This window comes from Mesoplodon bidens (genome assembly GCF_964165515.1).
Source record: "Mesoplodon bidens genome assembly, chromosome: 7".
Lineage (NCBI taxonomy): Eukaryota > Metazoa > Chordata > Mammalia > Artiodactyla > Ziphiidae > Mesoplodon > Mesoplodon bidens.
The window spans coordinates 16017142-16045078 of NC_138164.1; the positions used below are offsets into that span (position 1 = coordinate 16017142).

At 48.6% G+C, this 27937-nt stretch overlaps 1 protein-coding gene across 1 annotated transcript; it reads left to right on the top strand.

Annotated features, from left to right (window-relative positions):
• The first annotated feature begins 2468 nt into the window (after positions 1-2468).
• On the top strand, positions 2469-3498 carry LOC308620239 (protein LZIC-like). Its single transcript, XM_081239616.1, has one exon. The coding sequence runs from the start codon at positions 2606-2608 to the stop codon at positions 3245-3247; it is 642 nt and encodes a 213-aa protein (XP_081095742.1). The 5' UTR covers positions 2469-2605; the 3' UTR covers positions 3248-3498.
• Positions 3499-27937: the final 24439 nt, after the last annotated feature.

Here is a 27937-nt window from a genome sequence, read left to right on the forward strand (position 1 = left end):
TGGTGTCAGCTCTGAAGGCTGCCTGGAAGCTGATGAGAGCACGGTGTGGACAAACAAGGCTGCAGAAGTTGTTCTGGGAACAAAATTGGTTTTAACTGGCCCTTAGAGACCAGCAAACCAAGCCCACACAGCCAAGAGGGTGGGTGGGCAAGAAGGCTATTCCAGACCAAGTCAGAAGATTCTTGAGTGGAAGCAAAGAAAGATCTGCTTCCACTCTGCTTAGTTTAGGGAGGCCCTGGCTGGGGCGGGGCAGCTAGCCTTTGTCTGGGATAGTTCTCAGCGGGCCATGTTGAGAAGAACTAAGGTGTCAGAGCAGCAACTCTGGCTCAGTGAGAACAACTAGGGACCCCAACTCAGAGACAAAGTAGGTTTAGGAAGTCACTGAAGATCCTACAGGACCTGGGAGCAGGGCCAGCTCTAACCTGCTTGGAGAGAGATCCAAGCATTTCTAAAGCATTTAGCGGAAAAAAAAAAAAAAAAAAAAAAAAGGTGAAATGACAAGAAGAGACCAGGGCCTGGGGGGCCTCACTGGGCTGTGCCCGCCAAGTCAATATTTTGCTACATGTTCAATCTGCAATGGGAAAAAAGCACTCTGAAAACATGCTTCTTTTTATAGGCCTTGGTATTTTTCTTTTGTTTTCCTTGAAAGGTTCCCCCCACCCCAATCCCACTGTGGGTGTGTTTGCAGACCTAAGCGGGGAGACAGGCTTCAATGGCTGGATGGAGTATCAGCCATAACCTCAAAACCAGGAGGAACCAAAGCAGGGATCCGGAGCATGAAGAGAGATGGAAACAGGAGGCACAGAGCAGGTCAGGAAGGGAGGCTGACCACTTCCCATGGCAGTTGTTTCCTCACACATGGGTGGCTTAAAGCTCTGATGGGAATGATCACATTGGCCAAATAAATGGAGACCTATGATGGCTTTCTGGGTCATTTGTTTTTAGAACAGCCATAGCTGTTTATCCAGAGCTGTTCTAAAAAGCTCTTTGAGTCATACTTGACCTTATATCATAGTCTTTTTTATATATGGCTTACCCTCTGTACTAGATGGCAGGCTTACTGAAAGCTGTGAACTTGTTGGGCCCAATTCTGCACCCTCCACAGCACTCAGCCCAGCACCTTGTCTATGGCAGGTGATGGGCTGAACACCTGTGAGTGAATTTGAGACTACAGGAAAGCCACTGTCATCCTGCTATTTTCAACACGGTGAGTTATAGCAGAGGTGGTTGAGTCCCAAGGATAAGGGTCCAGTTCCCAGGAAGGCAACAGTGAAGAACTATCCCATAAGTTTGTTTTCTATGTCTGGAGTTTGGGACTAACATATACACACTACAATATATAAAATAGATAACCAACAAAGACCTACTGTATAGCGCAGGGAACTACACTCAATAATTTGTAATAACCTATAAGAAAAAATCTGAGAAAGAATGTATCTCTATCTCTATCTATCTGTCATCTATCTATCGATTATCTCTATCTATCTATCTATCTATCTACCTATCTACCTATCTATCTATCTATCATCTATCTGAGTCACTGTGCTGTGCACCTGAAACTAACACAACATTGTAAATCAACTATACTTCAAAAAAAAAAAAAACCCCAAAAAGCAAAAAACTATCCCAGACAAAGGCTAGAACTGTGCTCTGAATCAGGCCATTAGAATGGGAATCCTGGAATGGGGACCACTGCAAAGGCCCAGTCATTCTACCTGGGCACTCAGGGTAAGGATGGGAGAGGGACCTGGAGATTGGAAACAAGGCAGGGCAACTTGCTAGAGTCAAACAAGATGTAAAAAATGGGTTTACATCTCTATCACCCAGGCCACTGCAATAACCCCCCAAGTTGTCTGTTCTCTAGTCTCTCCTGCTTCCATCTGCTTCTAGCCATCAGTCAACTGACTAAGCATCATCCTTTATTACTCTCTAGTTCAAAACCTTCAGTGACTCTTCTTGGCCTCAAAAAGAAGTCCAAACTCCAAAGCCCCAGTGGACTGTATTTTCTACTCTCTGCTCCCTCTACCTAGAATGTTTACTGCCCAAGACTGAAGCTTATTTATAATGCCCCTCCCTCCTCCACCCCAATGCACTTTGCCATTTCCTCCCTAGACACCTATTCACAGGTCTCATTCTGTCTTCCTATACCTACAACCCACTTCCTGAGCCCAATTTAAACCTTACCTCTCCCAGGAAGAACTTTCTGGCTTCCCCAGCCCACATTCCTTTTTAGTCTGACATCTGTTGAGTGTGTGCCATGGACCATGCACTGTTTGTGTGTTATCTCATTTAGTCCTCCCAGTAGCTCTGTGGCTTCAGTTCTACTGTTAATTCCAAGGGTCTGAAGTGCCTTGCACAAAGTTACAGAGCTACAAGTTCAATACTGGTATTGAACCTGATATTTCAAAATCCAGGTCCGCCGAGCGGGGTCCCTCAGCCAGCTCCACCCCCAGGTGGTTTGAACTTTGAGCCTCTTATAGTCCTGATGAACAGTTTCGCTTTCCTCAAGTTTAAGACACTTGGAACTTCAAGAATTGGAGGTTTATGCAATTTGAGACCGGTCAGCACTGAGCAGAGTTCAGAGGACTAAGAGACAGAGAGTAAAATGGCTTCCAGAGGAAAGACAGAGACAAGCAAATTAAAGCAGAACTTAGAAGAACAGTTGGATAGACTAATGCAGCAATTACAGGACCTGGAGGAATGCAGAGAGGAACTTGATACAGATGAATATGAAGAAATCAAAAAAGAAACTCTGGAGCAACTAAGTGAATTTAATGATTCACTAAAGAAAATTATGTCTGGAAATATGACTTTGGTTGATGAACTAATTGGAATGCAACTGGCTATCCAGGCAGCTATCAGCCAGGCCTTCAAAACCCCAGAGGTCATCAGATTGTTTGCAAAGAAACAACCTGGTCAGCTTTGGACAAGGTTAGCAGGGTTCCCCGACCAGGGATCGAACCTGCGTCCCATGCATTGGAAGGCGGATTCTTTACTACTGGACCACCAGATGGATAGAGATCTCATGGTAGGAAAGCTGGAAAGAGACCTGTATACTCAGCAGAAAGTGGAGATACTAACAGCTCTCAGGAAACTTGGAGAGAAGCTGACTGCAGATGACGAGGCCTTCTTGTCAGCAAACGCAGGTGCTACACTCAGCCAGTTTGAGAAAGTCTCTACAGACCTTGGCTCTGGCGACAAAGTTCTTGCTTTGGCAAGTTTTGAGGTTGAAAAAACAAAAAAATGACGTGGTGTGAAAACTTAGGACATTGATCGCATTCTTGTTGTAAATGGCACTTTTCCTTCCGGGGATTTTGAGTCATGGCAAAGAAGTCAAGAGATTCATGAACTGTATTAATAACCTAAGAAAAGGTGACAGAAAAACATACTTAAGGCTTTTATGCCCTTCATCATTGTGCTTTGTGTAGGGATACCCACTTCCGTGATCCTGGTCTTGTTGGGATGGAGGGGCTCACTGGACCTTATTCATTATGGTTTGTCTGTTTAAGAGAAAACAAAACAAAACAAACAAACAAAATCCAAAGCATTGTTCTGAACCCTGTTGTATACAAAAGAATCAGTTGGTCTTTGTACTTGTTATGTAAAGGATAAATAGCCTCCCCTCTCCTCTGTGACACCAAGGGCTACGGGTGCTATAAGAAAACATAGGATTTAGGGCTTATAATTTGGAGGCAACATGATAACTTATAAGAACTAGGACTCAGGAAACCTGTCTTGTGGTTCTGTTGCTGGGTCCGTCACTCAACTTCTGAACCTGTTTTTCCCTTTGTTAAAGCAAAACATAACTCCTGTGACTCAGATCTTGGCGAAGGTCAAGTTAAGTAAAGTCATGCCACCACTCTGTAAACTGTAAAAGCAAGGTTTCCACCTTTTTATTGTTATCATTTTAATCATTACCCTCCAAAGATGAATTATGTCTGCAATAGAGTAATAGGCGGTGGATAGCAAGGGTGGTGTCCTGAATAGTAAAGGGCACAAAACAAAGGCACACAGTGGATGTTTGGAAAATTCCCTATAGTCTATTGGGGTTGGTTGGATTTTGCCAACACCCACAATCAGATCAAGATGCCTCTACTAGGAAGTCACAGACGGGGCTGATGGACAGTCTTCAAGGCATTTGTGAAGCTTTCAATACTGGACAATTCTGGGAAGAGGACCCACTGGTTTCATTAGATTCTCAGAGGCGTCCATGGTCCCCAGGAATGTGCGGAGGCAGTGGCCGAAGGAAGGGGGCTTGGCCGTGGAACCAGGCACAAGCTAGTAGCTGGTCTCTTTGACTCAGAAATGGAAGCTAGGGATGGGGAAATACTAGGAGGTTAGCAGGAGTGGAGCCCCCAGTCCCAGCTAATGTGGAGCCCACCTGGCAGGGTCCTAGACAAGTTCACCTCCAGGCCAGTGAGGGGTCTCACAGGGAAGTAGCCTTATAGCTACATATGAAGTCAGATCTGTCCTGAGATAAGACAGACTTCCAGGAAGTGGTGAGTTCCCTGTCCTGAGAAGTGCTTTGCTTGGAACGGACCTGCATAGCTTTTGTGGAAGGGATTCTAGCATTAGGTGGGCTGTTGGGCTAAAAGGTCCCTGCACGTTCTTACACCTTTGAATTGTTTGTTTCTCTGATTCAAGTGTTAAGCAGTGTGTTGCAGACATGACCACTTATCCGGATACCAGTACTGTATCTACTTGGGTCCCTAAAATCCTCAGCCTGTTTTGAACTCAATGTTGTATTTCTCAGCTGGCTGTGTATGTGATTGTTTCACAGCTCCCAGTGAAGAGATCAATGTGGAAGAGAACAGACAATTTGGGCTGGGTCTCCAAGGCCATGTCTAAGCAGGAGAAAGCAGTCCTAGTGGGGCTGCCAGAGCCCAGAGCAGACTGTTCTGTGGAGCAGTGGATAGACCCTAATATTAGGTGTTTTGACAAAAAGGGCTTCACTGTTGAATATATTTGGGAATTCTGGATGAAATAAAATTAAACAGCTTTTCGTTTGTTTGCTTGTTTGTTTTACTTCCTTGAACCTTGTGACTTTCCAAGAAGGGAGCATGATAGGCAGCATCTCCCTGATTGTTTTGAGCACGGAACCTTCTTTTCCCCAGGGAGCAATCCTCAAGGCTGGCGTTCCAAAGAATACACTAACATTGCCCAAGACAAATTTGTCAGATGCTCTCCATCTTTTCCACCTCCCGTCTTGTCCCTCCTTTCATTTTCACAACACTTCTCTGCAGCCAGGGTGCTGTAGGGAGATATCTGGAGCCTCAAGAAGACCCCTCCTCAGCCCAGCAGGATTTCTGCAAGTAGTATAGGTTTAGGCATGTAATGAATTTAGATTTAATTTGCAAGTGAAAAAGCTTGCATTCTTTTGTAGCTTACACCAAAGCTCAAATGTCTAAGCTTCCAGGGTTTAAGTCTAATTAACTGTATTTCACAGCTTATTTAAAGAAAAGAATGGAGGCATTAAAATTGTAAAATCTAATTTTTGAGTAAATCTTTCAGTGCAAAATTAATGTCGCAGTATTAGAGCCGCCTTGGCAATATATCTCTTGTCTTCAAATTTCAAAATGAGCTTTTGCAAACATGAAATTATTCATTAGACTGTCTGGTAAAGAGATAAATAAGTGCCTCTTCAAATCCTTGATCTCCTCTTCTCTATTTTGCCAAAGACTGGAGTTATTTGGCTTGAGGGCAAGTGGGTTGATAAGATTTGTGAATTTTGACAGGTAAGGACAGCGGCGCCAGAAGCAGGAGTGTAACCAAGCAGGACCCTATGGGGCCTTCCCGGGACAGACCCTTCCCCTACGTCTTCTGCTGTAGCTTCTCTCTGAAGTACCCAGATAATAGTAGCTGATGCACACTTTCTGAGTTGTCTCACAGATGCTGAAACCACCACCAAATGGAAGAAATTAACTACTTCATGATCATGAGCACACAGACCTACTGGCATCTATGGATTGATCATGTAAACCCCTGTTATCTCAACATCAACCAATCGGAGAACTGTGTAAGAGCTGATCACATACTCCACGACCCTCCTCCCTCACCTGGCCTTTAAAAATGCTTTGCTGAAACCCTTAGGGGAGTTCAGGGGTTTTTGGGGTGTGAGCCACCCATTCTCCTGGCTTGGCCCTGCAATAAACCTTTCTGGGCTCCAAACTCTGTTTGGCCTCACTGTGCACCGGGCACAAATGCATTTGGTAACAGGAGCTGTGCTTGCAGAGGGAGTTGGGCAGAGATTGAGTGCCTTCTCTGTTCCTGAGACATTGGCCCTGGGGGACAGTCACAAGATGTCTTAGCAACTGCCCTGGGACAGGGGGAGGAGCTGGTGACTGCTCTGACTGAAATACCAAGATTCTCAGTAGCTCCAGGTGGGTGGGCAGTGCATTCATTCTCCTAACCCAGCATCACCATCCTGTCTGGACCATCACTGAAGCAGCGTTCACTTCTGTCCCTCCTCTTAGTCCCCCTTGTTGTTGCCTTAATTAAGGTGCTTGTCCACCATCCTTCCATCCTCCTCCACCACCTCATTCCCTTGAGGGTCCCACACCCCAGTCTCAACACATTCACCTCTCTGAGCCTTCTTCACACATGCTCTCAGGAAACCCAAGTTACTCAATTACTCCTCACTCACTTGCCCTCCTCATGCTGGATGATTTCCTCCAGGACAGGGAATGAATCCAATTCTCCTCCATAGCCCTATACAGTAGCTGGTGTATACAATAGCGCTGGCTAAGTGTTGGTGATGATGAAGGTGACTAGTGGGAGAGCAGAACTAAATGTTCAGGAACTTGGGGTTCATGTTTTCCAACCTTCCATTTCACTTGGTAGCTGTTCCCTTTTACCTATAATACAAAGTTGGGGGAAAGCAGAGTAGGGGAGCTGAGCATCGTGTCCTCAGCCTGGAAGGGGCCATTCTGAGAACCTGTGAGGTGTGGAAAGAATATCCCTGGGCAGAAATTTAGCTCTGCTTCCTATTCCTCGGGTGGATGTGAGCAAGCTACTTAACTTTTTTTATTTCCTGACCCACAAGATGGGAATGATAACACCTAAATGCAGGAGTTCTGTGAGGCTTAGAGATTGTGTAAAGATGATGTGTATGCATTAACTAACACCGCTGCCTGGAACACAGTAGGCCTTCAGAAATGGTAGCCATTTTTTTTGAGCATCGTGCAATGCAGGGATGAGGTTTAAGCAAGCTAACGTTCATCAACCAGTATTTGCTTACTAATGTATTAGGTCTTCTGTTCATTTATCCATTCATTCAATACATATTCATTTCATTTGTACTGAGCACCAGGCAGCATGCTGGGTGCTAGGGACATGGTGTTGAATTAAACCATCACTCTCCTCCATCTCCTACACATCATTAGAATCAAGCCCTGTTTCCCACTTTCTTTGCCAGCAACCAGCCTAAACCGCCATCATCTCTTTCCTGATTTATTGCAATAGCCTCCTGGTCTGCCTACCACTGCTTTGCCTCATTCCAATCCATTTTCTCAGAACAGACAGAGGAGTATGTTAAAGCCACTGATTACAGCCCTCAGTGGCTCCTGATTGCCCACTGGACATGGTCCATGAGCTGTCACGGAGCTCAGAAGGCCTGGCAGGGTCCTTGCCCACCCCTGCAGCCCCATATCTCCTTCCATCTCTACCTCAGGCCAACTGTCCTCCCATCCCGAGCCACACGCAGATCCTGGAGTCTGCCCTCTGAGCCTTCCCAGAGCTATCCCCACTGCTTGGAAGATTCCTTGCCTTTCCTTATCTCATCACCTTCCTCTTGTGTCATGCAACATCTACTCATCCACGGTTCAGTTTAAAGAACTTCTCCCTGGGGGCCTTTCTTGACTCCCAGATCAGTAGGGGTGCTCCTCTCAGGAGCCCCTACTTCCTGATCACACACTCGCTATGCTTTATTGATTATTCTCCTCACACCCATCCCACAGAGTTGCGTTCAAAAGAAGCAGAAGACGGGCGTCCCCAAAGCACTGAAAAATAATTTAAAATTTTTGTGAAGCTGCTTGAAAAATGCCAAAGGGACATTCATCCCTAACATACAGCAAACCTTTAAAAAAAACCCTTCCTCCACCTCTCTCCGTCTGACGCCGTCCCACCCAGTGTGGTAGCATCCCTACGGTCTCTTTTCCCTCCCCCTATGCTTTCCCAAAGGCACCCCAAGCACAGCCCTTTAATTTGTTTCACCCCTTCCTTCACCTTTGTAGATTTTCACTCACAAGTAACCCTCTTCACTTGCATTCTTATTTTTAAATTAAAAAAAAGTTCAAATATTCATACAAATGCAGAACATAGTATGACAAACACTCCTGCACCCACCACAGATTAAAGAGAGGTTAGCATTTGGTCCAGTTTGCTTCAGCTTTCTGCCCTTCTAAGCAGCCGGGCTGGTGAGGAGGGCATGGACTCAGTGACCAAGGAGAGCTCACAAATGGGAAGGGTGGTCCAGGGAATGGTGGAGACTCTGGCGAAGTAGAGTGGACATGCCCCACAAACGGGCCAGCGCCAGCTGACCATGGCCCCTTGAAGAGATTCTTCTCAAGAGCAGTGACTTGGATGGCCCTGTTCACCTCCGTATTCCCAGCACTTGGGATGGGACCAGGCACTTGGCCGAATGAAAGAATAAATGAAGGAAGGAATGTGGGCGGGGCATTACCAGACCTCCCGAGTTTATCAAGAGAAGCCAGGGATCTGAAAGGTAGTGAGAAATCGGAGTTATAATTGTGGATTCTATTTCAAAATTTAAAAAAAATGCACCATGGCCAGGTGCTTACGTTGGGTCAGGACCTCTGACCAAGCTTGCGGGCTCTAGTGTTGGTTTCAAAGGTGCAGAAGGGCAAGGCCAGAGGCTGCCCAGACCTCCGCGGATCCTTCCTTCTTAGAAGGCGTGGTGGGGCTGGGGGAGGTGAGGAGAGGAGTACTCACAAGCGAGTCTGTCACTGCCACTGCTGCAGGCTTCTGGAGGGCAGGTCCTGCGCACCGGAGAACCCAGGCCTAGAACACAGTAGGTCACCACACGTGCTGAAGGAACAGCGCGCCCAAGGGTGGGAATCTCTTGAGAACTCTGGTCCGCCCCCTCGGCTCCCTGCTCCCCACAGAGCAACCCTCCACCTGTCCCTTACCTGCGGACAGGTGGCATCCTTCCTGGTTCAGGTCTCATGCTGTGAGAGTGAGTTTCTGGCAGCCCAGGGTGGTGTGGGGTCGGGCGTTAGTCTAGTGGGTTCTAGCCCAGCTCTGCTAATGACTGGCTGAGGGCCTCTGAGACGACACGTCCCATCTCTGGCCGCACTTGGACGTGGGCTTGGCCTCACAATGCTCAGTGCCTTCCAGCCCAATTGCCTCTGCCTCCACGTCGGGATGGGAGGGGACCCAGGTGGGCGAGGAGGAAGCGGGGCGGGGCCAGGCCGGGGCGTGCTGGTCCCGCCCCCAGCCCGGCTCAGCAGCCCCGCCCACCAGTCCCGCCCACTGGCCGGCAGAAATCCAGCTCTGGGGCCACCTTCCTCTAGGCAGCGGGGAGCCAGAGGGCTTGCTGTTTATTTTTTTCAGAGAAATCTTGGTCCGATGGGAACTTCTTTGAAGTAATCACTTCTCAGAGCCAGTTAGGGTCTGGCCGCACTCTGTGGAATGATCCGGGGGGAGGCAGGGCGGGCTGATGGTCTTACCGTGACACAGGTGGTGGGCGGCGGTGGGGGAGGGGAGCGTTGTCTGGCCGTCCTGGGAAGGGGTGCAACAGTGTGTGGGGTTAATGGGTACCTCCCATGCATGCAGAGCCCCAGCTTTGCTCCTTATTAGCTGTGTGATCTTGGCAAGCGGCTTCACCTTTCCCAGCCTCTATTTCCTTTTTTGCTAAGATGGGACTATCTGGCTGCTGACCCGGCAGACGTGTCGTGAGGATGAGATGGGTGAAGGCAGCAGGAGGGCAAATTACTTAAAGCTTTTTAAGCTTTGGTTTTTCTCTCATCTGTAGAAAGGTTTGTATCAAGTAGGAGAAGGCATACAAAGTGCCTGAAACAGTAGTGAGGACTACAGAAATACTAGTAGTACTATTACCGATGGGTGGGGCACACGGGTGTGTAGCCTGTGGCCCCAGCGAGACAAGGACCAAGTTTCCATAGTGAGAGGAAATGCCTCAAGGTACCACAGTCAGGTTTGCAGTCGGATGGGTGGTCTTGGGTTGGGGATGTGATGACAGCTGAGAGGGAGCAAGGCCCTTGCAGAATGGGGTCCACATGGGTCTGGTGTGAGCTGGGGAACCCCATGGAGCCACCTGCTTAGGGAGTGAAGGAATCAAGGCAGGGCCCAGAGAGAAAAGACTTGGCACCGGGCATGTGAGGGGCGGATCCAGGCCCAAGCTCTGAGCTCCAGGCTCTTAATCCCCGATTCTGCCCTCCCCTCCCCTGTGGGACGAGTGCCCGCACGGGCTCCGCTGGCCGGATCTCACAGCCGCCTGTGCCTTGTGATTCCCCCTTAGCTGGAGCTCCCCTACTTCCGCATTTCTGCGCACTCCCACGGGAGGACTAAATCTGGACTCCCCCCCCACACAACCCCTGCTCCCCTGCCCCCCTACCGCTTCCAGACAGCCAGAGTGGCTGTGCCTCTTCTGTACTGGTTTGAGACTCGGCCCAGGGCAGACAGGTGCCTTCGGGGCTGTAGGAGAAACATATTGGGCCATTTAAAAGCGTCACACTTGTAGGCTCTGGCTTCTGAGAAGCAGGATAAATAAACCTGGGCCCAAGAGGAAACTCATTCTTTTTTTCCTCGAACTCATCAAAGTCAAGTTCTCAAAGCTCTGCTGTTTCACAAATGCCTTCAAATGGGTCTCATTGTTTTAGTTATTGTGCTTATCACAAGTGCGGGCAGCCCGGAGATTTCTAGGCCAGTTGAGACCTCTTTCAGGGAGTGTTGACATTTCCAGGGGATCTGAATGGTCCTCAGGGTCTTTCTGTGCCTGGACCAGCCAGATTGAGAGAAGGGGTTGCTAACGGGGGGTTCCCAGGTGGGTCATCCCTGCGGAGCTGGGCACACTATGCCATCCATACTCCACTGCCCTACAGCTGGGTCTGTGTCCAGCCAGGTTAACTTCCGGCAGCCTGGGTCTCCCCCTGGACCACCCTGGTGTGACGCTGTCCTGCTATGTAAGGCTCAGCAGCAGCACTGAGTCACTGTGACCTTTGGATGAAACAACATGCAGTGAATTTAAACCAAGTGCCTACTGTGTGTGCGTGCGTGTGTGTGTGTGTGTGTGTGTGTGTGTGTGTGTGTCAGGGACTGGGGAGGTGAAGAAATAAAGGAGGCCTGCCGTGTGGTTCCCTGTGGCCCACAGTCCACTGGAGGGAGACAGAGGCATCCATCAATCACCCTGCTGCCTGGCAGGCTGGGTTAAGTGCATTACTGAGGTAGAAAGTGCTGGTGGAGGGAGAGATGGATTCTGATGTGAATGGGAGGAGAAGACCTTTTGAAGGTCGGCAGGGAGGCAGAGGGGGCTGTGTTAGGTGGAGGGACTGAAAGAGCAAAAGGCACAGAGGCAGGGAGCATAGGTGAGTTTGAGGGCTGAATGGTATCGCAGAAGAAATGTTAGCGAGTCCAAGCCCACTCTGCTCACCGCATGACAGGCCGGTAAATCGGGAGACGAGGTGTTGAGGCAGGGAATACAGCTTTACTCAGAAAGCTGGCAGACCGAGAAGATGGCAGACTAGGGTCCCCAGAAGACCATATTTTCGGGGTCTGGATGTCAGTTTCTTTTATAAAATCAGAGAGGGAAGTAAAGTAAAGAGGCAGAATAGGGAGGGAGAGGTGGGGAGGAAGTCAAAGGGGACCATCTCTTGCAAAACATCTCCTGGAATGTCCAGCCTCAGGGAGGGGATGTGTTCATTTCTTCTTTCTTACAGCCAGCCATTCACAGGTAGGTAGGGTTCCCTGAGGCAGGCCATCATGTATGATTGTAATAACAAAAGCAACGAAAAGCAAAGGCTGAAGTCAAAGCAACAGATCCAACATGGAGTCAAAATTGGCTCTTCCCTGTTAGAGAAAAAGATGTCCAGGGATGGGCAGTGGGAGGCTGGGATGGGCAGTGGGAGGCTGGGTTGGGCCCGATCACAGAAGACTCAGTTTTGCTTTGGAGGAGACTGGAGTCCTCTGGCGGTTTTTGAAGAGCATCCCTGGGGTGGCTGTGTCCCCAGTGCATGCGCAGCTTGACCCCATGCTAGGGCCACGTTCTCAGCAGTTCCTGGAGGGTTTGCTGAAAGAGGGGTGGGTCTCCAGTTGGAATTAAACAGTGTCTGGGCATGAAGCAGGGGTTCTCTGGCCATGGGCTTTGTTGGACATCTGGCTCCTCCCATCCTCTGGACAACTGGGAGAAAGGCACGCTGTGGAGAGATTAATCTTCAGAGCAAACTCCTGCTTCCTCTTGAATGGGCTCAAAGTGGGTCCACATGTGTCCTTCCAGGCACTGTGGAGTGGCCACAGATAGAGCCAAGGCCAGCTCTGCAATCTTGGCTAACCCCCCACCTCTTTGAGTCTGGTTGTCATCTTTGCAATGTGGTCGATATCACCTTTTGTGCCAACATGAGATAATATATATAAAAGTGCTTTGAAAGCTGTATTATCCAGATGCAAAGTAGTATATTTTTTTCCTTTCCTTCTGTAATCCTCTCATGTATCCTCAGCCTGCCCTGTGACTGAGCCAGGACCAAAGCTCTATCTCTTTCTATCTGTTATGGAGGACAGATTGGATCACCTCTATGTTTTAGCAATTCCAGGAAGCAGAGGCTGGAGAGGTGATGAGGCTTGGGCTTGGTCAGGCAGTAATGAGCTGAGTGGCTGGGTTTGGACTCAGGAGAACATGCTAGAAAGTAACAAGGACATTTTTGATGCCATCCTTGATATTGTTTGACATCATCAAAGTCATCATCATCACCTTCTTCATCTTCAAATGACCCTGTGGTCCTCTTCTCCCTTGGGAATCCTTTATTTCTCTATTCTGGATGGTTCAGTTGATATTTTCTCTCTCAGGAAGCTTGCCCAATCTCCCTAGGTGCCAGGGGTCTCTCATCTCCCATGGCACTTGTTCACCTCTCTCTCCTGGTACTTTACACTGAGTTCTGTATTACAGTCATTTGCGGAGATTTCCTTTCTTTCCTACTGGGTTTAGGTTCCTCAAGGGAAGGTCTCATGTCTTTTGGACCTTCGTGTCCCCTTGTCAACATTCCGTGTACCCCAGAAACCTCTGTGAATACCAGAGGGGTTAAGAACCATCTGTCTTCAGGGAGCGTCTGTGAGACCCAGTGCTCGGCTGGATGCTGAGGCATGTCCTCCAGAAGCTGGTTTTCTAAGGCAGCTCTGCACCTGCTCAGTCCTGCAAAACGCACGTTCTGCTGATACAGGGGCTAAGGACTGGCCAATCCAGGTCTCCCCGTCAGTCATTCCTGCACTCCTGCCCTGAGCCACGGGCTGGGCCTGGGTTCCTTTGTGCCTGAACCATTTCATTCCCTTTGTGAGGACGGAAGTAAGGCCTGCCTGGGCACTCAGGGGCAAGGGAGAGAAAAAGGGATGGAGAGGATGGAGGGGGATGTGGGGAGTTGGGGAGGAGACTGAGGGGAGTCAGTATGGGGTCCCCGCTTTGCCCTGAGGAGTCCCAAACTCCTGCCCAATCCGGAGACATGAAGGAGCCATTTCTCCATCCTTCTGTTCCTGGCCCTCATCAGCCCCTGAGTGCCTTCTTTGTCCTGGAGAAATAATGGCTTGTCAGAGAGACACGATTATTACTAATTGCTAGATTGCTTTGCGCCTGTTATTCCCAGACAGGCAAGGCAGGGCCTGTCTCTGGAGGGGCCTCTGGGTGACCTCTTCCTGGAGAGGGAGAAGCCAGCATAAGGAGATTGAAGGAGCGAGAAAGACAGGCCAGTGTCCTCTTGTCTCTCCTGGTTTACAGCTGTGGCCCTTTCAGGATGATGGGTGGGGAATCTGGGTCTGGGATTATGATTCACGTTCACACACCAAGACGGTAAATACTGACAAAGCACCCATGAAATCATTCACACCCACATAAAAATACCTGTACATTCAGCGTTACATGCTCAGTGAGCCACACGTATAAATGCAGTTCCTCAGCGATCAGTGGACACATCAGTAACCACAGATGGGCAGGCTCCATGGTCCGGCTATAATCGTTGCCCACACACAGATACTTTGTGTCCAGGATGAACAGAAGTCTAGAGATTTGAGGGTGATAATTACTGCATCCCTCTTCCTACCAATTTCTGAATCAAGTAAAATATAGGCAGAGTGACCAAAATATTCCTGTATTTCATCTCTTTTTTAAGACACATGTTTTCACATTTCTGAATTTGGGGTGTGTTTTACAATTGATAGCATATTAGATTTGTTGAAATACCAGCTCTATGCTAGCAAAGTTGATTTAAAGAAATGAGGCCCACACGGGCTTCCTACCCCTCCCTCCTGTGTTGAGGTGGCCCAGAGTCACAAGCCAAGTACCCAGACAGCAGCAGGCCTCCCTGCTTCCGGGCAGCCTGGCCAGCTTACCCTGCCAAGGAGGGGAGGGTGTATGCAGTCCATGCTGACCCCGCTACGCAGGCTCCATGCCCTGGTCTTTCCCCAGTCTTGCCAATTAAGTCAAGAGAGGAGTGGGTCGAGGAAGGGAGGCAGGTGGAGAGGAGGGCAGATTTCTTCCCACTGTTTCCTGGAGGGCAGAACTTCCCACTGTGTGAGTAGGGCCGGAAAACAGGAAATGGTTTTCCCTTTGAGATGGATACATCCAGGTTCCATGAATGGGTTGAGTGGGCAAAAACAGACACCTGCAGATACAATGATTTGCGTATTCAAGTGTGTATTACACAGCAGGTTCAGGTGGGCGAGGAAGACTTGTAAGCAGTTACACCTGTGTGGATCCACCGTCAGGCACACATGCGCCAACATGGAGCCTCAAGTGCCCACGCCCACATGCGTGCACACAGGTCTTCACGCGTGGGCACGTTTGGATGCAGGTGCCCGTACTATGTAGCCCTATTTCCTGGATCTTGGCCAGCATTGTCCTGCAGGGATCCATAAGCCATTTGACAGTGGAAGACAGAGTGTGCAGAGCTGCTCAGAGGCCACTTTATAGAGTTCCTTTAGCCAGAGGGCTGCTGTGGGCTGAGTATGGGCAGCATGCCTGTCATCCAGCCTGTCACTACGGTCGTTTCTTCCCTCTCACAGTAGGTCGCCTGAGTCTGGTCCTCTTGGTGTAGGCTCTCAGCCTCGTGGGGGGACTCCTGGACAGATGTGCCTGCCCCCGTGGTCCTGACGCCTGGGAGTAAGTATCCCCTGCCCCCCCCCCCCAATCCTCCTTGAACCTGCCCTCTGCAGGCTTCCCCGGCATGCCTCCACGGGAAGGCCTGGAGACTGTCTGGTTCACTTCGGTATTGTCCAGTGGAGGAAACCAAGTCTTCTTTAAAGGAAATTGTGGCACCACCTTTATTTTAGCTCCTCAAACCCTGACTCTCTGTATAGATTCCATCATTAGGCACAAGCTGGTGGCTCTCCATGCCTCCCTGTCATTTCTAGACTCTGCTTGCCCGCTTTTCCTTAGACTGGAAGCAGCCCATGAAGAGGGGCCATGCCTTCTAACTTAATTATGAATGTCTCAGCCAGTTTAGAACTGGCCTTTGGAGATCGCCTAGTCCAGCCCTCATATCGTACTGATGAGTTTACTGAAGCCCAAAGAGAGGAAATGATTTGCCTAGAAGGTCAACACACCTAACCAGGGTCTAAGACAAACTCCCAGCCTCCTCTGTGTGCAGCTCTGAGGTTAGAGAGTTAACTGTGAGATATTCATCTGTGTGGACTCTATGTATATGTGTGTGTATATCTGTGGTGCTAGTTGTACATGGGTGGCTGCCTTTGTGTGCTCCTGTGTATGGGCTCCTGTGCATGGAGTGTTTCCATATGTGGGAAACTATGCAGACTTTCATGGGAATGTTCTGAATGTATTGATGTGAATTCTGTGTATAAACGAGCTTATGCATCCATCTACATACACCTAATTATGTTTCTACCATGGGTCCTGGTATAATATCCAAATGCGCCTCTGTGTGTATCTAAGTGTGTCTACCCGTTCATGGATAGCCGTACATGTGTGTACCAGTTCATCCTTATCTATCCTGGACAAGTGTGCACTGGCTGTGTGTCCATTTATATGTACCTCCGTGTTTGCACATCCATGTTCTTACATTTCTGATGTGTACCTGACCTTGGTATGCAGCCATGTAAATGCTACATGTGTTTGTGTAACAGATGGGTTGTGCGTTTGTCTCCATAGAGCTCCGGCATTTCCTGCCTGCACTCGGCATGCTCACCTTTGTGAGTCAGGCAGCGTGAGCCCTTCTGCTCAATCGTGGCTCCTGGGGGCAGCCCAGCTCCTGGCGCTGTCTGCCTCATTGGTCACTGGACCAGCAGCCTGTGTCTTTCCACTCAAGGAAAGGTCACTTGGACCCCTGTGTAGGCTCAAATCATGTAACCTTTAATGTTTCCTCTCCTGTGGGGACTGTTCAATTTCCAGTCTCTCTTGGGTCCCATTTGTCTGATGTCAGGTTGAGAGTGAGGCTGTGGCCTGGTACAGTCTTCCCAAAGCAGTGTGACTCACGCTGCCCAGGAGGGCAGCTCGCTGGGCAGAACTTTCTATGAGCTTGGAGAACAGCTCCTTTCCCACAGGACAGCCTCAACTTTAGCATTACGGTCAAAGCCTGCTGGAGACCATGAAGTCCAATCCTCCCATTTTAGGGATGAAGACACTGAGGCCAAGGGAGGAGAGGGGACTTATTGTGGCCTACACATTTACTCCTGCATTCCTGGTCCAGTGCTCTTTCCCCTGTCTACACCAGGCTTCCTGGGGCAGATGGCTAGTGGTCCAGCAAAGATTCATGTTTCCCTTCTACAGTGTAGAGTTGTCATGGGAAAAGTCCCTGTTCATACAGGGACTACATTTCCATCACCCCTTGCATCTACATGGGCCATGTGACTGAGTTCTGAGCATGGAATATGAGTGGAAGAGATTGACATATGCCAGCTCCAGGTCTCATTCGCAATTCCCTCCCAGGCACATATTCTCTTGGTCTCCCCCATTTGCTGGCTAGAAGTGACTGCCCAGGGTGACCAGGGAGTAGCCACATGTTGATGGTGGAAAAGTTTTTGTTGGTCTGGGTCCTTGAAGCAGAGCGCTTCCCCAGGAGAGGAAGAAATACAACTTCTGTCACGTTAAACCACTGAGATTTTTACGTTTATTTGTTACAGCAGCTAGCATTACCTTAATACGCTGCCTCTTCTTTTTCAGGAAGTGACCCTTAAGAAAAACCTCCCAAGTCCCTTCTCACTGTCGTTGTCTTTAAATCACAGGATACCAAAATGAGGTTCCTTTTGATCACTCAGAGCAGCCCAGCCCCAGAGAGAAAGCCCCAGTCTCCATGGCGACTCTTCCTGTGGTGTATAATAAAATTAATGGATGTACTCATTACAGTAATTCTGGCTGTCCTTTGAGCAAATTTCACTCTTCAGAGGGATCACTGGCTTTTACTCATGATGCCTGAGAATTATCCTTTAAAACTGCGGATAGAATCAGATCTCCTTGCGACCTCAGCCCACAGGGCCAATGGCTTTGCCCCTTGGAGGATGGATCAATATGACCTCGGTGACCAGGAGCTCACACTTGATTTTCCCTCTTCAAATCCTCTCCCAGTTCAGGACCTCTTCCTCTTCCCAAACGGTCCTGATGAGTGTTCTTCCCCACCCCAGCCTCATGAGTTGCAGGGAGTAGGTTCTGTTGCTGCAACCTGGATCAGTGCTAACGATCTCATTAAATGCTTCTGAGGATTTCCCCCAAGCTAAGTCCTCTGAGCTGGCATCTATGCCATCCTTGGAATTTCAGCTCTGCTAGAGTCAGAGGCAGGGCCAGAGCCTATAAAACCATATGGTAGTGCGAGAAGGCCAGCGGTCAGACGATCACCGAGACCTGCTCGTTTAGCAGAAGTCCTTAGCCAGTGAGTGTGTTGCAAGCATGCACAGAAGGCATGCCACACTCCACCTTCCGTGACTCCTTATTGCTAAGGCCACAGGCTTAACTCTTTAGCCTGCCGTTCAGGATTTTCACAACCAGGTTCCACTTTACCCCTTCTCTGGCCATGCATCCCCCTCACAGCTGCTCACCTGGGACACAGCACCTCCTCAGGTATGCTTTGAGTTTTTATATCTGGAGTCTTTGCTCATGCCTTTTCCTCTGCCTGGAATACATTTTCCCTCTTACTGGCTTGTTAATTTCCTTCTTATTCTTGTGGACCTGGCTCTTTGTCACTTCCTCCGTGAAGCCTTCCTTGACTTTTACCCTCCCATTTGGATCACACCTCACCAGAGAGGACTGGCAGCTGTTGAGACTGAGATGAGATACTTGAGGTCAGGGAACAAGTCTCCATTATCCTTGAGGGCGACAATCATCTCCCAGGTCTCTTGTCAGTCTCCCAAATTCTAGGCCTCTTTGTCCCCTTACACATCTCTTTCTATAGACCCACTTTGGAGGAGAGAGACGAGGAAGGAAGGTGGGCAGGAAAGTAGGTGGAAGAGGGGAGTTTACTCCTGGACCAAGGGGGTAGGTAGGGGTAGAAACGTAAAGGTCAAGTACAAATCATTGGCTCTCAAATCTGGCTGCTGATTTCCATTACTGGGAAGCTTCTCAAAAATACTTTGCTTGAATTTTAACCTGGAGCAATGAAACCACTATTTTTCATCTAGGATTGGGAATCACTGGCCAAAAGTATTTCTTAAATATTTAATGCTAATCATTGAGGATTGCCTTCAGAATGCAAATTATATTGTGAATCCCTGAATTGGAGAAATAAAACAATTTACATTTAAGTAGCCCTTTCAGTTTACAAAGCACTTACACAGTGTGTGATTATATTTGCTCCTCTGAGGTAGGTAGGCACACTTGCTATTATCACGCTCATTTTACAGATGAGAATCTAGGGAAGGAGGTCGAGAAACCTTGTAAAGAGAGATAATGTTCCAGCCGAGTGATGGAGAAGATCCTGCATCCCCTTGGCCAGTCGTCCAGGGGATTAAAGGAGCACAGCTGAGAAAAGCTAGCGGTTGGTATTTGGTAAACAGAGAGAGGAAGCAAAGAATACTGAGTACAAGTGGGTAGGAACGGAGACAGAGGCAGGAGGATAAAAGATGACAACCGATATGTGTGGATGGAGACAGAGCTGGCTAGAGCAAATAGCTCAATAAATAGAATAGAAAATGCACAAGTGATTTTAGTGGAGGGAGAGCTACCTTTAGAATCAGCTGAGGAACCCGGGCTTCTATCAAGGGCCAGAAAGGTGAGGCAGAGAAAAGTCAAAGCTTTCCTAGAGAATCTACATTGGTGAGGAAGCCAGAAGCCAAAAGGAATATACCAGGATCCCGAAGAGAAAGGACCTGGCTTTTCCAGGGACGTAAAAGAGCGAGAAGGTGGCAGCATGGTGAGAGTCAGAAGAAAGGAGGGGCCTCAGAACACAGGCAGGGGGCGTGTTGAGAGCAGGGTCTGAGGGAGGCTTAGCAAAGTTCTCTGAGGAGTGGGAACCTGGACTAGGGCGGCACATCACTGGGCATCCTCGGTCCCCTGAAGCCCCTGTGCTTGCCCCAGATTCAGCTGCGCAACCTCACTGCAGGGGTGAGAGAGACGGGGGGCACAGCAGAGGGATGCCTGGGCTCCCTTCACTGGGAGGTGGGGTCACGCCCACAGGTCTGAGCCCCTCGGTAGGGTACACGGACTGAAGTTCCCGGGGAAGTGACAGGTAAATCACTAGTTCCTCTATAACGCCACAGGCATGGTCCTCCTGGGCAACATCTCCGCCCCACCCCGCCTGCCCCGCCAGACTTGGGTCTCTAACAGTAAATAGGCAGCCGGGCGGACATGTCCTCCCTCACCACCTTCCGGTCTTTTCTTCTTTTTAACGAATTCTGAATCATAATGAAGATTTTCCTTGGATGTACTGTATGCCTGACAATCAAATCACTACTGAATCAATTCTTTGCAATCAGTGTTTTTCTCATGAATTTTGCATTTCTAATGGCAGGACCTGACAGTATCTGTTTATTTTCTCTCTTGCCCTTGGCTCCCTCTCCTGCCTCCTTGTATTTTTTTTTCTTTCTTTTTTTTTTTTTTTGCCGTACACGGGCCTCTCACTGCTGTGGCCTCTCCCGTTGTGGAGCACAGGCTCCGGACGCGCAGGCTCAGCGGCCATGGCTCACGGGCCTAGCCGCTCCGCAGCATGTGGGATCTTCCCGGACCGGGGCACGAACCCGTGTCCTCTGCATCAGCAGGCGGACTCTCAACCCCTGCGCCACCAGGGAAGCCCTCCTGCCTCCTTGTTTGAAGCAGGTGACAGAAGAGGTTGCAGGAGCCAAATGGCGGGTCTGCTGCAGTTTTTCTTTCTCAGCCCCCTCCCCTCAGTTTCTCCTGGTCCTTTTCCGCAGTGTCCCTCACTGGGAAACCTAATGGGGTATTCCTGGAGTGATTAGAATGAGTTAAATAGCCCTGCTAACAAAGTTTGTCAGGAAAAACACCACAGCCCATCAGGGCTTCTTCTACACCTACTACATCCTGGCCAAGGAAGGTGTGGACAAGACATGCTGGGGAAATGGAGGGGGGGGGTCTCTCCCCTCCACCCCCATACCACTCCCCCAACGCTCCTGAGCCCCCCTGCCTCCCCGGACCCCCACAGTGAGCACAGAGGTGGTACTGGATTAGGCAGAAAGTAACTTTTCATTTCAGATTTTCTGTGGGATTTCCTCGCAAAAGGACATACCTATTAATGACATAAACTTTGCAGAGGAGTCAGGACAGTGACTCCCAGACCAGGGCTGGTTTCCAATGCCCAGATTCCTAAATCGATAAGTGAATGAATGAATGAATGAATGAGGACAATAAGGACCTAGAGGCTAGTGTTCCAGAATTTACCCATTGTAGTAGACCCAATAATACTCCACCCCCTTCTAAGCCCTGGAACCTGTGAATATGGAATTAATCAGCTGACCTTAAGATAAGGGGAGTAGCCTGAAGTTACCCAGGTTACCCTGTAACCCAGGGCTCACTCCTTGGTCCTCTTCTCAATATACTCATTTCCTTGGTGATCTCACCTTGTCTTGTGACTTGAAATACTGGCTATTACTGATGACACCAAAGTTTACCTCTCTCCCAACCTTGAGATTTGCATGTCCAATGAGTCTACTCTGACCTATTTAGAAGTATAAAATCTCCCCACATTTGCTTAAATTCCGATAGACTTCACAGATTCAACATGCCTCAAATAGAACTCCTGACCTCTCCTCCCTTCCTGTTCCAAATCTGCTCTATCTACAGCCTTCTCTATCTCAGCTGATGATGGCTACAATCTTCCAGTTGCTTAGGTCAAAAAACCTGCCAGGAAATACTCTACTTTTGGCTTTTCTTTTAAAAAATATATGGAATCTGACCAGTTCTCATACCTCCACTGCTCCTACTCTTCTCACACCTTGAGTCACTCCAGTAGCCTCAGTAGGTTTCTCTGATTCTGCTCTTCCCCCTATTCCCCATATGGAAACCAGAATGATCCTTTTAAAGGCTACGAAGGATCATGGCGTCCCTCTACTCAAAAGCCGGCAGCGGCTCCCTATTCCTCTCAGAATTAAAGCTGAAATCACTACAATGACCCCACCCAACCCCCTTTCCTTATATTCTGTTACCCTTACTGTACCTTATGCTGATCTAGCAACACCGACCACTTTGCTGCTCCCCAAGTCCTGCCCTGTGCTCTTTGCTCTAGTTATTCCCTCATCTGAAAAAACTCTTTTTCTAGGTATTTGCTTGACGAATTCTTCCATTTCCTCCAAGTCTTTGTTTCAACCTTCTCAATGAGACCAGACTCACTACTTATTTAAAAATTGCAAAACCTCACTACACCTACAGTCCCCATTACCTTCCAACATATTGATTTATTAAAAAAAAACATGTCTATTGTTTGTTTGCCTCTGTCTGCTAGAATGTAAGCCCTATCAAAGGAGAATTAACATCTGTCCTCTAATGTATGCCCAGCATCTAGAACAATGATCAGGCACATGTAGCCTCTTTGTACTTGCTGAATAAATTTGCCAGGATGACTCTCTGAATCGTCTATACAAACCTTTCCTTTTTATTTCTTATTATCTTGTGCCAGGGCTAGGAGTGGCTGGAGACAGGGAGTGTTCACACACAGCGTTTCTCTCAATGTTTTTTTCCCCACCGACCGTCATCCTTTATCAGCTGATACACCCGATTCAGGTATTTTATCTCCATTCAGTGTATGCTCTTCCCCTAACTGGGTGTTCACTGCCTTAAAATTAGGGGCAGCCTTGGTAATAGAACGGCTTGAAAATCTTATAAGTGCGAATCTGATGTCCACCCCATGGAATAAATAGTCGGTGTCTTTCCTTTTTTTTTTTTTTTTTTTAATTTTTTTTTAAGTTTATTTATTTATTTTTTTAATTAGTTTCTGCTTTATAACAAAGTGAATCAGTCATACATATACATCTGTTCCCACATCCCTTCCCTCATGCATCACCCTCCCTCCCACCCTCCCCATCCCACCCCTCCAGGCGGTCACAAAGCACCGAGCTGATCTCCCTGTGCTCTGCGGCTGCTTCCCACTATCTATCTACCTTACGTTTGGTAGTGTATACACGTCCATGCCTCTCTTTCGCCTTGTCACAGCCCACCCTTCCCCCTCCCCATATCCTCAAGTCCATTCTCAAGTAGGTCTGCGTCTTCATTCCCGTTTTGCCCCTAGGTTCTTCATGACATTTTTTTTTTTTAAATTCCGTATATATGTGTTAGCATACGGTATTTGTCTTTCTCTTTCTGACTAACTTCACTCTGTATGACAGACTCTAGGTCTATCCACCTCATTACAAATAGCTCAGTTTCGTTTCTTTTTATGGCTGAGTAATATTCCATTGTATATATGTGCCACATCTTCTTTATCCATTCATCCGATGATGGACACTTAGGTTGTTTCCAGCTCCGGGCTATTGTGAATAGAGCTGCAATGAACATTTTGGTACATGTCTCTTTTTGAATTATGGTTTTCTCAGGGTATATGCCCAGTAGTGGGATTGCTGGGTCATATGGTAGTTCTATTTGTAGTTTTTTAAGGAACCTCCATACCGTTCTCCATAGTGGCTGTACCAATTCACATTCCCACCAGCAGTGCAAGAGTGTTCCCTTTTCTCCACACCCTCTCCAGCATTTATTGTTTCTAGATTCCTTGATGATGGCCATTCTGACTGGTGTGAGATGATATCTCATTGTAGTTTTGATTTGCATTTCTCTAATGATTAATGATGTTGAGCATTCTTTCATGTGTTTGTTGGCAGTCTGTATATCTTCTTTGGAGAAATGCCTATTTAAGTCTTCTGCCCATTTTTGGATTGGGTTGTCTGTTTTTTTGCTATTGAGCTGCATGAGCTGTTTATAAATTTTGGAGATTAATCCTTTGTCAGTTGCTTCATTTGCAAATATTTTCTCCCATTCTGAGGGTTGTCTTTTGGTCTTCTTTATGGTTTCCTTTGCTGTGCAAAAGCTTTGAAGTTTCATTAGGTCCCATTTGTTTATCTTTGTTTTTATTTCCATTTCTCTAGGAGGTGGGTCCAAAAGGATCTTGCTGTGATTTATGTCATAGAGTGTTCTACCTATGGTGTCTTTCCTTTGATGCTTACAACCAAATAGGTTTATGGAACTTCAGTCCAAGGCTGGGGCCCTGATGGAAATCTTATTGCCACTACCTGTCTGCAACCCAAACACACTGGGAACTCCTTAAGTGCAAGGATGCTGTCTTATTTCCAGGTCCACACATGGCTGGTACAGAGTAAGTGCTTGTTATTGGATGAATGCATGATTGGCTGACTGTCAATGACAACTGACCTGGTGAGAGGAGGTTGGAAACTTGGTAGGACCTTTTCACTTTCAGGTGGTCAAATCCATTAATCTACTCTTGAGTGTTTTTTTTTTTTTCCTTCATGTGATGGGTTATGGTTTGATCCCACTTAGCTCATCTTAATCCCAAGGTACACAAGGATAGTCCTGAAAGAAAGTGAGAAGAGGCAAGCAAAAGAACAGAAGTGAGGCTCTAGGCCTCCTTATTCTAGAAGATCAGGCCCACCTAAGAGAACCTCCCTTTTGATGAACTCAAAGTCAATTGATTAGTGATCTCATTTCAAGGGCAGGATCCCACGCTTTAGGGGAGGGAAGGGTACAGGGGGTGTGCATCAGGCATGGGACCTAGAGAGCTGTCTTAGAATTCTGCATGCTGCACCGAGACTCAGAGGACTTGAGTGACTTGTCCAAGGCCCCATGATTGATTTCACTCCATCTCTACACTCCAGCAGAGATGGAGTAAAATCTGGCTCCTAAGAGCCCATGGCAGCTGTGCTGCTGCAGGAGCAATGCGTGAAAGTGTTGAGATTTGAGAGTGTAGACCTTGAACCCTTTCCCTTCTCGGCAGGTAGTGGGAATAGAGGAAACTTCAATCATCGCAGACAGGGCATGATGGACAATAGGGGCAAATCATAGAGACCCAGAGGCTGGACGTGTTCTGGGCCCCATTAAATGATACAGTAGAGGTTTCAATTATAGAATCATGAATGGTCAGGGCTTATAGGGCACCCAGAGAACCAGCTAATCCAAAGTTTCAGGAATTGTGTCCCATGGAACCCTAGTTCCAAGATGTCAATAATCATCCTAGGGAGAAAGGAATCCATGGTTTAAAAAGTTTGGAGAACTTTGGGTTAAAGATACAAAAGATCTTGCCTTAAGCAAGGACTTTGGGTGCCTTTCAGATGTTAATATGCTTCAGGAACCCATAAGAGGAGGAAAGTATATTTGGCTCCAGAACCTTCCTGGTTGTGTGTAAAGGGGAACAAACCCTATCATAGATCAAGGTTTGGGAGAGGATGCACTAGTCTAGCTAGTTAGTGGCAGCAGTGGGCTGGGTGACCTCTCAGGTGCTCTCTGAGCCCCAGAGGCAGATCAGTGGTTTGGGATGGGAATGTGTTCTGCTGTGGGTGAAGGCATGCTGTTTCCTACTGAGGAAATGTAGGTGGTCAGGTCCTGGGAGTGAGAATGGTGCCCCCTTTTTTTCTTTTTTTTTTTTGCAGTATGCGGGCCTCTCACCGTTGTGGCCTCTCCCATTGAGGAGCACAGGCTCCGGATGCGCAGGCTCAGTGGTCATGGCTCATGGGCCCAGCCGCTCCGCAGCATGTGGGATCTTCCCGGGCCAGGGCACGAACCCGTGTCCCCTGCATCGGCAGGTAGACTCTCAACCACTGCGCCACCAGGGAAGCCCTGGTGCCCCTTTTTAAACATGGCCAGGAGCAGGGCTTCCAATCCTAGGGAAGGAAGAAGCTTGTCCCTCTGCTAGTGGGTAAAGGAAAGGGAACTGGGCCTGTTGGTTTAATGGGAAGATACCTGCTTGGAGATTAGCAGGAGATCAGGCTTTCTGTGGAGGACTGGAGAAGCAGAAGCCTGGGATGACCCAGCCAACTTGAAATGGCTCAGTGAGCTGCCTTTTCTTCTGTTTGTTCTGTTTTGCTATATTTGTTTTGTCTTGTTTTCCTAATCACAGGCTTCTAAGTTTCAGGGGAGAAAACGGATGAGGAGGGGGAGGCATCTGAGGCTCTGGGAATCCATCCCCAGGCATTGCTGGGGACCTGTGGAGGGGCCTGCAGGGGGTGGGGAGACTGGGCCATCGTCTGCCTGGGGGAGCAGGGAGCAGTTTCCCCGCTCCTGTGTTGGGGTGGGGGGTGTTTTCTGTTGCTTCCCAGAAGAGCCCTGGGAAAGGGAAAGGAGAATCAATCTGAATATTCAGCTCCATAAACACTGCCATGAAAATCACATCCATTTGCAGAGGAAGGCTCAGCGCTAAGGTGCCAAAACAATGATGTGCATTTACAGCATCAAACCCCGATCAATCTCCTCGCAGGGCCAGGAAGCTGCCTCCTCAGTAGGATCAGTTCCGAGCTTCTGTCTGGGAGGAGCTGGCCCTGACCCTCAGGAGCCTCTGTCCCCTTCCTTGTCCCCACCCAGCTCACTGCATCCTTGTAACCCCCTCACCAGAGGGGAGACCCTACAGGACATGGGTTAGGAGCATGTGGTGGGGGGCTGATGTGATGTAGAGAGAAAACTGGGTGCAGAAAAAACATGCACCTTGGGGTCCAGTGGACTTGGACTTTTTCTGCTTCCTAGCTCTGTGACCTTGGGTAAGTCCCTTACCACTCTTAAGCTTTCCTCTTCTGTAAACTATAGAATTTGGCTGGCCGACCTCAATGGGTTATTGGGAGAATTAAATAACCCAAGACTGTGAGGTTTCTTGGCAAATTGTGTTTGAACAGGAAGGGGCATTTGAGGTCAACCAGCACAGCCCCTCATCTTGTAGATCCGGAAACTGAGGCTTAAAGAGATGGAACCACTTGGTTCAAGGCCACCCTGGGAGAAAGTGGTAAAGTCATTATTATGACTAATTCTGAGCCAAGGCCCAAAGCAAAGTGGGATCTGAGATAGCATTTCCTTAGCACAAAACCTCTGCTGGGGCCTCCCTGGTGGCGCAGTGGTTGAGAGTCTGCCTGCCGATGCAGGGGACACGGGTTCGTGCCCTGGTCCGGGAGGATCCCACGTGCCGCGGAGCGACTGGGCCCGTGAGCCATGGCCGCTGAGCCTGCGCGTCCGGAGCCTGTGCTCCACAACGGGAGAGGCCACAGCAGTGAGAGGCCCGCGTACCGCAAAAAAACCAAAAGCCCCCCAAAAACAAAAAAACCTCTGCTGCAGCCACCAGGACAGCTGACCCCTCCCATCCATCCCCCGTATTCTGGGTTAGTAATTCAACAGACCCCTCCCTCCTGTGCATTCTCGCTGGGGCCCGGGCCAGGCCAAGGCCGCCTTCCTGCTGAAATAATGCTGGCAGCTGTCTGCGAGGCAGGGGCATGAGGGGAAAGTGAGCCATTTTCCTTGGACCTCCCAGAATGTCAACCTTGGACCCAGGTGTGAAGCTTCTGTTCCCAGGAGAGCTTGGTGCCTCTGGTAATTAAATGTCATTTCTGATCTCCCTCTGAGTCTCCCTGGCACCTGGCCTTTCCTGGTGCTCGCTCATGGCTTGGGGGCCAAGACCTAATCCTGCTCTGTGAGGCTCAGTGCTCATTGGGAAGGGACCTCCTCCTTCCTTGGGGAGCTCAGCACTCCGGGCTTCTGGGGTGAGGCTTTGTCTGTCTGTCCCAGTGGGGTGGGACTCAAAGGCTCTGTGGACCAAGGAGGGTTGGAAGCGCCCTCTACAGAGTATGAAGTCCTCTTGATGCTCCATTTCTTACACTCCTTACGTAAAAGGGAAAAAATTGATCAGCTCCCCAGAGGGTAAGGAAGGAGGAAGACTTCCTGAAAATTCCAAGAATCTGAGAGCTGAAAGCGACCTTAAATCGAATCTTGGACAGTCTTTGACCAGGTACAGAGGGTCCCGTCCACAGTGCCCAGCCTGCTTGACAGTCCGATGACGAGGAACTCTCACATCTCACAGTCCTCCCATCCCACGTTGGGGGCAGCAGTTCTGGTTGTTAGAAGCTCTTGCACCATTGAAATAAGCCTTCTGGTAACTTCCACACTTCCCTCCTGGTGTGTCTTGTGGAGTCACAGCATAGTAATACGTCATCATTTGTGGAGACTTGACTTTGTGCCTTTCTCTGAAGATCTGTGTTAGCTTTTGGGTTAAATGAGTTAAGAATCATTATACCTATTTTATAGATGAGATAACTGGGTACAGAGAACTCAAGAAACTTGCCCTAGCTAGCTCACCTGGTAAATGGCAGAGCCCAGGTAAATTTGAACCCAGGG